The sequence below is a fragment of the Chamaea fasciata genome, unplaced genomic scaffold, assembly GCF_029207755.1.
Source record: "Chamaea fasciata isolate MVZ Bird 193981 ecotype frontalis unplaced genomic scaffold, bChaFas1.0.hap1 SCAF_3, whole genome shotgun sequence".
Lineage (NCBI taxonomy): Eukaryota > Metazoa > Chordata > Aves > Passeriformes > Sylviidae > Chamaea > Chamaea fasciata.
The window spans coordinates 46,490,266-46,505,438 of NW_027094088.1; the positions used below are offsets into that span (position 1 = coordinate 46,490,266).

The 15,173-nt window shown below is 43.1% G+C and overlaps 1 protein-coding gene across 4 annotated transcripts in view; it reads right to left on the minus strand.

The window, feature by feature from the left end:
* Window positions 1–3,166: 3,166 nt before the first annotated feature.
* The window catches only part of GREM2 (gremlin 2, DAN family BMP antagonist), a 41,739-nt gene continuing 29,732 nt past the window's right edge, over window positions 3,167–15,173 (minus strand). For 3 of the 4 annotated variants that reach the window (XM_066178851.1, XM_066178852.1, XM_066178853.1), the window contains exon 2: window positions 3,167–6,206. In XM_066178851.1, the coding sequence (XP_066034948.1) occupies window positions 5,699–6,205 (507 nt within the window). In that variant the 5' untranslated portion in view covers window position 6,206 and the 3' untranslated portion in view covers window positions 3,167–5,698. Of the gene's footprint in view, window positions 6,207–8,285; window positions 8,413–15,173 lie in introns of all 4 variants that reach the window. The other variant, XM_066178850.1, reaches the window with a different exon arrangement.

Consider the following 15,173-nt stretch of genomic DNA (forward strand, 5'->3'; position numbering starts at 1 on the left):
TCCTCCTTTGCTCCTAAGTGCAAGGATACAGTAGCATGTTTTCATTTGTAGCTTTCCTGTTCTCTTCAGTACCTACAGTATGTATATTACTATACTAAATGAAATAATAGATCATCTAACAAAGATCACTATGTGCAATACTGTATTTAGTGTTTCTATTCCAATTTTTTTAGAATGTTAATTTATAAGAAAATAAAAGGAATAATAATGAAATAACTGCCTTCTCTTGTCACTCTCTGGCTATGCTGTAGTGTGCTACAAACTTCTCCCTAAGCACCACATCCCATTCTGGCTCCTGCAATCAAGGAAGAGCCTTTGTGAAGACCGCAGAGGAAATACTGCTTCTCTTTGCTTGCCTTTTGGAAGGGTAGTGACAGTGATTCTCGGTTATGTGGATATACTACCTTTTCCCCAGGTGGTGGTAGTGAGAACTTCAGCGTTTTTTACCCAAGGAGACTATGTAAAACTCACTTCTCCACCTTGTGCATGCCTCCCAGTTTTGCATTTGGCTCGGGTTCGTAACCTGGTCCTACTAACATTGCTATTAAGGATAATTGCTTTTAAGAAATTGCTATTAAGGTAAAAATATACATTGAAAAGTATTCTCTGCATATTATAATCCTTTTATATATATACAAGTGTTTTAGCAACCTCCTAAATCAGTCACATACATACATACATACCCTTTCTACAGGACCTGCAGCACGGATGCTTGAGGTTATGTCTCTCTCTCTCTGAAGAAGTGTCAGAGGTTGACTGCAGCTGATGGAACCATGCTATGATCTTAAGACACATGCTGCTACGTAGATTTTTCTTTCATTTTATTCAGACCCAGCCTATTTCATTGAACATGTCTTTCTTTTATATAGCTCTTCTCCAACCTGTCTCAAACTTCCAAAGCAGCAAAGTAGCCCACTATGTGCAGGACCACTGGGGACCCACAGAATGTCCAAAGGGGACTCACAGCAAAAGTTTCACTTCTGCTCTTTGTTTTTAGCAGTATACTCAACTTTTTACAGAATTCTGGACCAATGCTCTTGTTTGTTTGTTTGTTTGTTTGGGTATGTTTTAAAGAGGTTGAATGCTCCACTGGTCCATTCTTTCCTCATTTGCTGCAATTCCACCCTTTACTGCAACATCAAGCACTCTGCTCTTAGAGTTGGACCTAATTCTACAAAAGTTCTCAAAGAAAAAATTCTGAGCCTTTGTTGATTGCTACCACCACGTATTTCTCACTGTTATTTAAATGCAGCAGCAAAAGAAGCACTTTCATACCTGAGCAGCAGCTGTGACTTGCTGGCAAGAACAGTCTCGTTTTTTATGAGCAGCTAAGAGGATTCGTGTTGTTTTGCCTGCCAAATAAAGCCTTTCAGAAGCATGGTACTTTGTCACGTCATGACACTGTAGTAGGTTAGGTTTTTTTGTAGCACCTTTCATCATCCCAAAACACTTCCCAAACTTAGTCAAGTATTAACCAACTGTGGCAGTGGGAATGATAATTAGAGGGATCTTCCACAGGCTGGCTTTTTTTCTTGCCCAGTTTTTCAGTGATCAGCTTAAAAAAGTTGGAAGCAAATATTAATTTCATTGAGAGAACATACAGGAAGTCATTGCATTGTAATTATTTTGTTGCAGACTCTAGGTTAAAAGCAAAGCCAAATTTTTGACAAATCTACTATGCCAGTTACTTCAGTGACACAAATTTTAAACTACTATGGACAGAATAAGTGAAAACTGATGAAGTGGAGTTTTTCTGACAAAAGTGTAAGCAAGTCAGCAAAGGGAGAAAAGAGAAAACCATGCCCCACGCCATTCATGTCTGCCACCCATCAAGAGGATTCTCATTACAAAACAGGTTTTCTGAGCTATTCTCTTGCTTACAACAGACCCATCTGTTCCTGTATCTGATATTCATCCAACCTACTTGTAAGACCATCCAGTGGTGAGTCCATTGCCTAAAAAAAATGTCCTTCTGAACATAAAGGGTCCCTATTGTATCAGCACTGTTACCTCATTTATTGCCAGCTGCTGCTCGAATTTACATTCTTAGAAACTTCACTTACCACCCACCCCAAATTGGGGCCCTGCCAACATGGCCGTCCCATTGTGGTTAAGCTTAACATGCACTGACCTCTTTGCTTTCCCTGTCCTGTAGCACCTGTCCACTTTAAGAAGTAACTGCATCTGTCTGACCCACAGCTTTTCCAACTACTCGAGAGATTTGCCTTGTTTTTGGATTGCTTCCACAAGGGGGAGATTTTTGGATCACAGCACATGCCTCTGGTATCACGATGGTTCAACAGTTGGGCAGCAACAGACTGAGAGAACTGAAGCTGGAGTCTAGGCTGTGCCTCAAGCAGCAAAGGTTCAGGTGAGTGCTGGGCAATCCATGACCTGCAAAGAAGGAGGCTGGCCAAGGGAAGGGTGGAAATGAGAGAGGGGCATTTGAGGAGGTGAGGTGCCCTTTGAGCCAAGTGACAGAGGTGCTCAGGAGGTCTGAGCAGGGAACCTGACCATACCTTGGTAGCTAAGGCAAAGCAAAACACTAATTCTCTAAAGCAACAACTACTAAAAAAACCAAGGTCTCCAAACACTGAACTGTGAGAAGATTTGGGCAAGAGACAGGGAAGAGAAGACAGCAAAGGGCCCCTACAAGTGTAGTGTCATAAAGGACGTAGCCCTCCCTTCCTAGCTGTGGTCTAGATTTGCCTGCTTCTTTCAAGACGCATCACAGGCATCTCTTCTGGTCATGTGGAGGCTCATCAATTGGTGTGACAGCTCCCTTTCTGCACAGAAATTTTCCCTTGTTAAACTGCATTATCTCTGGGTTGGTAAGAGGAAAAAAACACCACAAACCCCAAAGTATTACCATGTTTGGACTGCCATATGGTGAATCTGTTCAAGAGCTGATACCAACCACTAAGGCTCACCTCTATCTTAGGATGTAACTTTTTTTTTTTCCTTATGAGTAGTTTGGTGCCTGTTACATAAGGCTCTCTCTCTCTATATATGTATCTATTAAACAAGATTACTTAGGTCAGTTACTTCTCCCATGGCAAATGATGGTGGTGTTTCAGTCAGTAGTGGTGCTTTGCTTGTCAGTTTACCAAAAAACCTAGAATAAGTGCATGCAGAATCAACTCCAGAATCTAAGAATAGTGCATTTTATTTTTCCCTCTTGTCTTCCATGTAGTCCTGAGGGGAGGGGGAAACAAAAGGAGAGAAGTAGTTAGGTTTTCCCAACCTGTCAGGGTCAGCTCTCATTCACCTGTATTTAGGAGGGTGAAAAGGAAGCTGGAGAATATACTGATTAGAGAGCAACTGGACACAAACTGTTGAAGCAAAACACATGGATGCCATATAACCCTAGAGTAGCTTTATTATTTAATCTATAATTTAATAGTTGACCTATAAAATAATTACATTATACTTAAAGCATTTCTTCATTTTTTGTTTTCATTTATAAAACAAGAATTAAATACAGTTTTAACCATTACAAGCTCAACTCAGTTTTTACATAAACACAGCTCCTAGAAGGAGCTTTAAGCTGCAGCATATTCATATTGCAAACTGGTGAAAAACCCAGGCAGGGCATAGCTTAAAGGTAAAGATTCTTGCACATTTTTCTTAAGTGAATTTACTAGGGTGCTTTTCTCTCTCTGGTTCAAACTGTCTGACTTTCAGTTCATTCCTTTCAAATGAACACTGAGATCCCTGGAGTCTTAGTAGACAATACTGCCACCTTCCCCTCTGCACCCTACCCACACCCACACTCTCAAGACTAGTCAAGATTGCGCCCATCCAGGGGCTGGCACGATGCCACAGGGCAGCAGCAACAGCCCCTAAAGCATTTCCCTGTGTGAGGAGTCTCCCTGTGCACTTCTAACACGTTGGAAAGTCACAGCAGAAAAGCAACGTCTGTTCATGCTACAGGGCTGCCAGACCCCACCAACCTCACCCTGCCCACGCCAGGCCCTGTAAACCGCTTGGAGCTCTGGTGGAGATCAGTCCTGAAAGCCTCTTAGGGAGGCCTGTGTCACATAATGGAGACCCGTGGCTCTGAAGCCCCGGCTGGCGACAGTGATGGACACATTAACCCCTTGAAGTGGCTGCCTGCGAAGAGGCTGGTGGGGAGGGGCTCCAGCAGCAGCCTGCAGATGCTGAACTGTGAGACATGCACAGGGAGTTGGCGTGTCATTGTTAATTTGTAAGCTTCAGACAACTGCATGTACACTGGCTTTGGTTTGGGGGAAGGGGCTGATTTGAGACAGGATTTTAATGCAGCTGGGACTAATACAGATCAGAACTGTAATAAATGGGGTATACAGGACATGTTAAACTCCATCAACTGAATAACAACATAGTATGATTTAAAATGAACTGCAAGTGTTCACCAACACTTATTATGCAGGTCTCAAAAACTGAGTGGACCACCAATACTGTAAAAATTACAACGTACTCTCTCCCTGCTCCCACAGCTGTGACCCATTCCAGCAGCACTGACTGAGGCGTTTGTCCTTTAACACTAACACATTAACAAGCTTTCCAATCATGGCAGAGACACCACTCCCAGAACTTGATGACATTTATGCAGCTTTTGTATTCAGTCCAGCAATGACCAAACTTTGTCCTTTGTGTGACAGTGTTTTTATACCTTTGGGGACACATCATTCCCTTAAGTGTTCTCTCCCACTACCCTTCCACCTCCCCTGGTCTGAGCAGGAATAAATGTAAGGTCATAAACGGCTGTTGTCCTTTTTGGAGTAAGAAACACACACACATATCTAACATACAAAAACCTACTAAAAGCATAGTAAAACCCTGTCCATTTTAAGCCAGACAGCTGACCTAGCAACCGAGTCTCTTAACATTTTAATCGCTGGCATACTCTGCCACAAGAAAAATATACATGGCTAGGTCTATAATACTTTAAACAGCTGTTTACTATAGCTAGGTTACAAAATAAACACTGCTGCAGAGGCCATGTGTTCAATATACTCTAACCACAACAGCATCAGAACCCACCCTCAGTCTGCTCTGTGGTCACCGTGGCTGACCAGGCGCCTCACTCTCTTCCCCTTGCTTCTGATCTGCCATTCAGACAACAAGCCCAGAACCATCTGTCATTGCACAAGTGAAGTCGTCTTAAGGAGAGGAGCTTCATCAGAGAGTCTCACTTGCTTTTTACACATTACTCCTCATTACTCTCCCTCATTTGTGTCCCCCAGTCCTGGGCAGCATCCCAGCACTTCCAAGTGAGAGAAGCAAGCTCCAGACCAAAGCACGGGGAAGGCGTTCTCAACTTGTGGAGGGAACTGGAGTGTAGGGCGAGGGCTTTACTCCACACAGTGGAAACATTTAATGCTGGATTCAGCCAACTGTTCACTTAGAGGATCAATCCCAACTTCTGTGAGCCTGCTCCACTCCAGAAGAGTCAACTGCCAGATGATATTTAAAATACAGTGAAACTTTATGGTGAAGTGCCTAACACAGCCAGTTAAAAAGCATTATTCCAGTAGGCAAGTGACAAGGAGCCTTTCCTTGCTGGAGAGATGCCTCCTGAAAGAAAATGAAACACCAGAAAAAAATAAAGGAAAAGAAGAAACAAACCAACAAAATGGACAGTCTGCTCAGTGGGAGAGGAGAGGCAGAAGTAAAGCTGATGTAGGCAACACCAAGCAGCAGCTACATGCCTTTCTCACAGTTTGCCTGAGCTGTTCAGATTCACAGACATGCACCGGCACTGCTTGACCTTCTGAATTTTCTTGAGTCGGAATGGTGGGTCCAGCTCGGGGCACTCCAGCTGCACGGTGGAAGAGGTGACCTTGTGTGGCTTGCAGAAGGCACAGGACTGGAAGGACTCCTCCTCCTTCTTCACGTGCCGCGGGATGTAGAAGGAGTTGCACTGGCCATAGCAGAAGCGGTTGATGATGGTGCGGCTGATGCAGCCCTCCTCGCTGACAGTCTGCCGCAGCGGCTGCGTCTTGCACCAGTCGCTCTTGAGGTACTTCCTCTCGGTGACCACGAGGGCCTCCTGGCTGGAGGCCAGCACCTCCTTGTTCAGCTGCTGCCTCCGCTCCGAGTGGTTGCTGCTGCTGCCTTTGTACGGGGAGGGAATGGCACCTGCAGGGCGGTTTTTCCTGGTGTCTGTCACTCGAACCAGTGCTGCCATCAGAAAAACGGACAAGACAAATTTCCAAACCATCCTGCAAGGGCAACACAAGGTACTGTTAGGAGAAATGTATTTTCAAACCACAGAACCGGAATGGAGTTGGGACTTCACGCGTGCTTTTAGAAGAAGTGGAGATCTAATCGTCTTTATAATCCCATCACTTTTCCTAGATTAGCTCTGTTGTAGGATGATTACTTATCGTGAAGAGGCCAGGCCCTTTGGAAAGTCACACTGCTCCCCCTCACCCCTCCCCAAACTCTGCAACTACTTGTTTTTTTCCCCACAGGGACACTAATGGCTTTCATGGCTGAAGTGGTGGTTTTACAGAAGCTTCAGCCAGAAACATTTCCTCTTCTGTGAAATCCTAGGCCAAACAGCTGGGCAAACTCCTGGCTAGCAAAAGCTCAAGAGACTCTTGCCAAGATGGTGACAACCGATTTGGAGATGGCAGGGGAGAGGGGAAGGGAATAATAGCAGGTTACACAAAGTGCACGCCCATGTCTCTTCACCCCTGAGTCCCAGCCCAGACTCATTCCCCACAGAAGTAGCAAGGGGTGTCCAAAAAACTATTTTTATTATTTTAAATTGCTTCTGAAGTTTCTCAGGGCTCTTGTGGCACTTACAGGCTTGTGTTTGTTGTCTTTGTATGAGGCCAAAACCTTGATGGATTTATTTTTGCAGTAAGAGGAAATGCTTAAACACAACCTTGAGGACTTCACAACTGCAAGGCCTCTTGGGCCAATGGTTTAAGAAGGTTTGTAAACATGAGAGGATTCAATATTTGTTTTAGATTTTAAGGAATAGGTTAGAGCATAAGCTTGTTGCTAAGTTAAAATAGTCAGCCAGATGGCAAAAATATTTTTTCCTATGATTGTCTATTATGTGTTCTTGTTCTGTGGAGCATCTCTTACCAGCTCTTTTCCGATTCATTTTAGTAATGTGGCTTGATGTGCTTCCAGAACATCAGACTAGGTGTACTAAATTTCCTTATAAAGTCAATGCTCACTAGTGAACTGCTCATTTGGCAGTTCATTTCATATCACTCTCCCTGGGAGAGGAGAACAGAGGGTCTCTTCAGTGCCAGAAGTAGGTGCACAGAAGCCTCCCATTTGGAGACTAGAACACTTCCAGCTCTTCCTGAAGTGCTCTATTCGCTTAATCTAAATGGGTAATTTTATAGTGCACAGAAGACCTCCCCTCTCATCACAGTAAAGCTTCAAACCCTTCCAAGGGTAATGATTGGTAATGATTTTAATTTTTTTCCATCAGAGAGATGCCTAGACAAAAAAACTACCATCACACTGGTAATTAAAATGTCTAACACTATAGACACTTCAGATGTTGCACAGGTACTCCCATCTGGAAAACATATCACTTTCCAAACAGTGACACCAAAAGATCAAAGAAGTGCAGTAAAGGTGCAAAAGAAGACAAGAATAGCAGTAACAAATGCTTCTCACCTAATAAACCAGACCTATAATATTTAACTTCTGTGGAGATAAAGAAAAGAATTACTCTGGAAGACTTGGCGAGATAACATCCCTAAGATTATTTTCTAAGCCTACAAGATCTCAGTGTTAGACTTGGACTAAGTTTCTAAGGGGAGAAACCTGAAGTGCTGAAAGAAACTAAGTGCTGATAGTATAGCTGTAAACAGAGTACATTCTGATGCAGAGTTAAATTTCACCAGAGTGTATTCTTGAAAGAGAACCACCAGTATTTCTAAACCACAAAAAAGTTCATTCATTCTGCAACCATGCCATCTACCCACTGTAGCCATGGGTACTTTAAATCAGTGGCCTATTTTCACACTGCTTAGCATTCAGCATGCAAGTCCAGAAGTTTTGTCCAGAGTCTTTAAACGAAGCAAGACTAGACTTGGCTTTGCTGGCAGGTATTGTCGCCAAGTCCACTGGATGTCAACCCACACAGCCAGGCCAAAACCTAATCAGGTAATTAATTTCAGTTGAATATAGTGTTCCATGCTTCCTTTCAAATTGTTCTCATGTTATTCTGCACTGATGGCTGCATTTCAGTAGTAGATAAAACAACTGATTCCCAGTGCTTTGTGCTTTATATAGAAACGGGAGGAAAAGAAACCAGATTTACAAACCTTTGTCTTCTAGAAAAAGACAGAGGTGAGCTCTCCACAAGATGCCTCATGCCATATTTCTCAGGCATACTCTTCTACCCTTTTGAAACACAAGGGATACTGCCTCTCCAGTCTCATTTCTCTGATCCTGGCATAGAAGAGGACAGCAAATGTCAGAAGGAGAGACACACCCTTTCCCCCAACCCCTCCTCTTTTGTTGGGATGATCTTTAAGGTTTTTTCCAACTTTCATGACTACAATTCTATGAAACTCTGTGTTACCACGCCTGCCCTTTCTCTTTATAAAATGCAACTTGAAAGGACATGTTTCCTTTTTGTGTCAAGAGTGGTGGTCAAGCAGAAATCCTTTGCAGGAATTCAGGAAAGCTGACAGAGAACTAACAACTCAAAGTCTACAATATAGAGAAATACTATAGCAGTACTCTAATTGCTTAAATGGTTTTATGTACACATGGAGAGCCATTCAATAGAGTAAGTAGGATTTATTCAGTAAGTCTGTGTTTATAACTAATAAAGCATTATTAATCAAAGCCACTATTGTACAGTCATCAACCAAACACTGCAATACGTGCAAGTACTTCTACAGACAGATAGGAATGCACCACTGATTTCTGTCATCGATCCCTATCAAAACTGAATCTTAAAATATTTACATAAGGGAGTAATAATCTATTCTACACCAGCAGGTCAAATGTGCATTCTGTCAGATTGTGGAATTTCTAATCACAGTGTTACCCCTTACTAGCCTGCAAATCACCCCTTTCTAAGCCCTGGCACACAAATCCCCTATTCAAGCAAGTAAGGGTGCAAACAAGGTCACACGGTGCCAGCAACTTGCCAAGGACTACACGTATATTTTCAGCGCTCACATGCAAAGAGAAGAGAAACTTCAGGACTCCCAGAGAAAGAGAACATTTTGGCAAACTCAATTTGAATGCAAAGCAAGACGGTGAATGCTGTCTGTCTGCAGACAGAACAGGATGAGAAGAAACACAAAACGTATTGGAGAAGAATCTGGCTTTTGGCAAGGACAGGGCAGCTCTGCCCTACTTAGATGGAACAGAACGAAACAGCATGTGGCTGAGACCATGCAAGTGAGAACTGCCTCAAGAGACCAACGCCCCTACAACTTGCACCAATGCCAGCCTGGGCCCCCCATTCCTGCTGCACTGGGGGTCCCCATAGCAGACCCAGTGGCAGCTCCTTTGTGACAGTTTTCAACTTCTCCGAGCATTGTTGCCAGCTGCTGCCAGTTCCCCCCACGCCCTTTTTTCCAGTGTGTGAGCTGAGAAAAACTTAACCTTAGACAAGACACCCAACAAGGCCGGGCTGCATTTACATATCACATGGCAAGTTTTTTCTACTTGAGATAAGGAAATCAGCATCAATTATGAGATCATAAACTCATCAAACCCAACATGCTGGAGCTGGACTATCAGGCCCAGGAGCATAAAAAAATCCTTGGCCATGGAAGCATGAATGCTAAAATCCAGCTCTGTCATTCAGAGGTAATGTCACTGTGCTAGGAGGGGAAGACCCAGGATCACTGTGTCTGCCCTTAACTTTATTTCTTCTTTGTATTCCAATTACTATGTGACATAAAGTACCTAGCAAGGCAGGCCCCCTTTTGCACATCAACCTTCTGGCTCTGTAACTCACGCATTCTTGAAAGTAATCCAGCTTCAGAGCAGGACATGTAACCCCCAAAATAGCTTATAGTTTTGTGCTTAGGGAAGTTCTCTCTAAATTGGAGCATTGGATTTGCTTTCAGAATTCAAGGTCATCGTTTTTGCAGAAATCCCCCTGAGAAGGAGTGGGTGCTATGGTCTGAAAGGCAGGGCAGGAAGTTACACCAGTGCCCATTGGTGCTGAGTGGCCACTCTGATGTTTCCTCTAGTTTTCAAAGTCATGACCAGTTTATCAGGATGCATATTCTGACTAGAAATTCCTGGTTTGAAGATCAGCCTACTTCGAGGTTGCAAATGGAGAGAAAGAAAGAGGGATGTAACTGAAAGATCACTGTGATATTTTATGTTAGCTGCTCAGGAAATTAGGAGGTGTGAGATCCATTTGTTTGCTTTAGCAACTACTTTGTAGCACCTACAAAGCACTCAGCATTATCAGGAATGCTGATAATGCAACTCTCTGATACAGGTATGATACAATCATCTCTTCACCAGGCCTTTCTGGAGGAAATTCAGAAATAAAAGTCACAGGCAATTTAAAACAAAACAAAGTATAACGAAACACAGCAACAACCAAAAAAACCCACCAGCCAAAAAAAACCAAAACAACCAACCCACAACCAAAAAATCCAAATCTGCAAAACCTGTCTTACCATGGAATTTGAGACTCTACCTATTCAGCTTAACCACAGTATGGATTCATGAAGAAGATTTAGAACTAAAATCTATCATACACCCATCAGAAGTACAGTCTCAAGTACTCTAAGAGCCAGTGGCTGCGAAGATGATAAACAAATTCAGAGATTTTTTTTTTTCTTTTTGAAAAATTTAAATTTAATTAACACCTGAAGAGTTTCCCTTGGACAAATATTTCTCTGTAACTAGCAGTAAAAGGCAGGCATTACAGACTAGATTAAATCAGGTCCCATTACACAGTACAGTACACAGATGGCCACATTTGACCACCTGTATCGCTTGCTTCCAGTTTCCACCTTGCAAACTTCAGAGACATGAGAGCTCTCCTTAGGGATCACTTGATCGTGGCTAAAGGCAGGAAGCCCTGTTACCAAAATTTTTTTCTACTCCCCCCTTACTTTCATATTAGACCTAGTCAGAAAAAGAATCTGTATAAACCAGTCACATGTATAATAATGTAAGAACACGATGTACATGGTTAGTTCTCACATTTAAGATGGGACACAAGAAGTGCTCCTTGACGACAAGCCAGGCAATAGCTTTTCAAAGAACTAAAACTTGGCTTTAGCCACAGATGTGGAAAGCCAGGAAATATCAAATTCTCTACCAGGAAGCCAAAAAATGCTATTTATTTAATTTATTAATAGTTAGGCATGATTCTAAGGGTACAATGTTCTCATAAAGACTTCAATAAAGACTAATCAGCCATCTTTGTGCAAGGGAGGTATTTGGTGCTAACTTTTCTCTTTTAACTATCATTTGGAAACTATTTCTCCCACGTCCCAACAGCATTAGCAATAACTGAACACTGTACTGTATCTCCTGTTGCAGAGACATGGGAGTCTTATTAAGTCATTCCATCATTAATAGATTCCCATTACTAAATTGCCAAGAGTGAGGCCAGCTACAACAACAAAACATGCAGAAGGCTGGTCAGACCAAACTTTTAAAAATGTGAAAAACACAATACTGCAGCTAGGATTCAGTAATTCAGATCTGCATTATCGCAGTAGTGACCATGTTCTAGGAGTACAATGCATCACTTTTCAAAACCACTGCACAAAACACAAAAGGCAGCAATTACTAAAATACAAATAATTAATGCAAATACAGAAATTTACAGGCAGAAATTTTTCAATTCTTGTCCTCTAAGAACCTTCCATAGTGATTTGAAAGAAAGCTATTTTGTTGTATCACAACCCTAACAGTAGAAGGTTGGGGGAGAAAACCTTTCAGACTTAATAAATCCCAGTACCCTCACTGGCTCTCTTGGATGGAGATCCTCCATCCTTCTCTCTCCCTTCCACAGAGGAGATCCATCCTTTTCTCTTGCACCAATACCTCTCCCCCAGAGTCAAGACTGCCTACAGGGAACACCACAAAGCTTTGAAGGAACCAGGAAAGGTCCTCCTGCAGGCTGGATGTCTCAGGAGCCACACTTTACTGTGCGAGCTCATCCTTTGTTTTATTAAAGGGGGAGATGAAGTTAAGTTTCAACAATGCCAGCCAGCATTTCTCAGAACAGGACAGCATTTCCCCAATAATGCCAGAACTCTGAAGTTCTCCTTTCAAGACAGTTCCTGAAAACAAGGAACTTAAAGTCTTGAAAAATAAAGTAAATCATCAACAAAATGGAGTATGTAGAAGACACTGGTGGAGACAGTCTATGCTAGTTAAAAGGATGTTGCATTATATTAATTCAGCTCTCACTGAATAGATTTTCTACTACCAAGAGCTTTATCTTGAATTTTCCCTGAAAAGGCTGGGAGTTTAGAAGAATTCCTGATCCATGCACAAAAAAAATATATGACAAACCAACAACTCAGCCAAATATTCCTGTCTTTCAGCAATATGTTATGTGTTATTTTTAGGACAGAAGGAATAATGAAGAAAACTGGTGTGTAAACTAACCCTTGACACTAAAACTCACCAGCTTGAATGCTGGGTTTTTCCTTGTCCTCTCTCTTTCTTATCTGCCTTTACTGCCAACAGAAATTCATGTTTAAAATCACTGAACTATTCTGTCCTTCAGGAATTTAAGACAAGCTCATTTGAAACCTCTTTTAACGCAGCTGGTCACTTCATTAGTGTTAAAGGATCACACTACTCCAGTTCTTCTTTGCACTCTCATCCTGCCACAAAGTATATTGACCTAAATATTGTATCACTGATTTAGTATTAGGCTCTTCATAGGCTGAATCCTCCTCATCTTGCATAGCATTTAAACCTGTGGGGTTTTTTTGTTGTTGATGGTTTTTTGGGTTGTGTTTTTTTAAGTAGTATTAATGCTGGGGGAGTAGAGAGAAGTTTCTAAATTTTTTTTAAGCCGGGACCAGGAGTTTGTGAGGAGAGTCAGCAAAGAACCTGGTTGTGAACTTCAGCTCCAGAAGACCGGAGAGAGGGGAGGGGAAGGAAAGTATTGATCGTCAGCCTTGGTATTTTGACATACTTTTATCATTAAGGAGATGGAAATAGGGTTAGGCCACTTGGAATGAATATAGAGAGATTGTCAGAGAAGTAGAAATGAGACAAGGAAGGTTGAGGCCATCTGGAATTAAATCTGGCCAAGTATGTCAATGAGAACAAGAAGGCCTTCTTCAAATACAGCTATAGCAAAAGGAAAACTAAGGATAATGTGAATGCATTACTAAATGGAGCGGGGAAGCTGGTAACAGAGGATGCAGAGTTACTGAACATCCTCTTTGCATTGGTCTGATATGACATCTCCTAGGCATCTCTAACCCAGGTGACCAGCGTAAAGGAATGTTGGAAGGAAGGGAGATTGAGTTAGAGAACGCCTAAGAAAATCTGACATCCACAAATCCATGGGCCCTGATAGGCTGCATCCATGAGTGCTGAAAGCCCTGGTGGACACCACAGCAAGGCTGCTCATGATCATCTTTGAAAGGCCATGGCAGTCAGGAGAGATGCCTGAGTACTGGAAGAAAGCAAATATCATAGCAGTCTTCAAAAACTGCAAGAAGGAGAACCCAGGGAACTACTGGCCAATCTCACCTCAACCCTGAGAAAAGTGATGGAGCACCTCATTCTGGAGTCCATCTCTAGTCACATGAATGAGAAGAAGGTGAGCAGGAGAAGTCAGCATGGATTCACAAATAACAAATCATGCTTGACCAACCTGATTGCCTTCTGCCATGAAACAACAAACCTGTATAGATGAGGGGAGAGCAGTGGATATTATCTCCCTCAACTTTAGTAAGACTTTCAACGCTGTCTCTCACAACATCTATACAGGCAAAGTCAGGAAGTGCAGGCTGGATGAGTAGGCAGTGAGATGGATTCAGAGCTGCCTGAATGGCAGATCCCAGAGGGTTGTACCCAGTGCACATGGTCAGGTTGGAGGCCTGTCTCTTGTGGTGCCCCCAAGGTCCAGCACTGGGCCCAGTGTTGTTTACCTTGTTCATCCCTGACTCAGGCGAAGGGGCAGATGCCTCCTCAGCAGGTTCACTGACAACACATTGGCAGGAAGGGCCAATAGCCCAGAGGGCTGTTCAGCCCCTCAGAAGGAGGGATGAGAGATGGGCAGAGAAGAACTGACTGAACTTTAACAAAGGCACGTGCAGGGTCCTGCACCTGGAGAGGAATAACCCCTGCACCAGGACAGGCTGGGGGCTGAGCTGCTGGAAAGCAGCTCTGTGGCGATGGACCTGGGGGTCCTGGTGGACAACAAGCCGTCCCTGAGCCAGCAGTGTGTCCTTGTGGCCAAGAAAGCCAATGGTGTCCTGGGATGGATTAGGAAGAGCATTGCCAGCAGGTTGAGGGAGGTGATGAGGCACATCTGGAGTGCTGGGTCCAGTTCTGGGATCCTCAGTACAACAAAGATGATTAAGGGACTGGAAGCTTTCTCTTATGAGGAAAGGCTGAGGGAGCTGGGCCTGTTTAGCCTCAAGAAGTGATGACTGAGAAGGGACCTCATAATTGCCTAAAAGATTCTGAAGAGAGGGTGCCAAGAGGATGGAGCCAGGCTCTTCTCAGTGGTGCCAAGCAATAGGACAAGAGGTAACAGACAGAAACTGATGCATGGGAAGTTTCATCTGAATATGAGGAAGAACTTCTTCACTGTGCAGATGACCATGCAGTGAAACAGATTGCCCAGAGAGGTGGTGGAGTATCCCCGACTGGAGATAATCAAGAATTGTCTGGATGGATTTCTGTGCAGTGTGCTCTAGGATGACCCTGCTTGAGCAGGAAGGTTGGACCAGATGCCCCACTGTGGTTCCTTCTAACCTTACTCATCGTCTGTGATTATGTCCGTGATAAATACCAGTGCTTCCCAAAAAATACACACACGTATAATAGATGCAATTACTAAGGCCCCAACTAGAAGAAAATAGTGCAGGAAACAACGATGCAAGTTTTGTTGGTTTGGGTTCTTTTTAAGGCTAAATGTTAGCCAGGTAAGACAGTGAAGAAGGACACTATCAACTTCATATGACCCTGTATTTATCAGTAGCAAAGACTTTGATTCAACAATTGCATCAGCATTT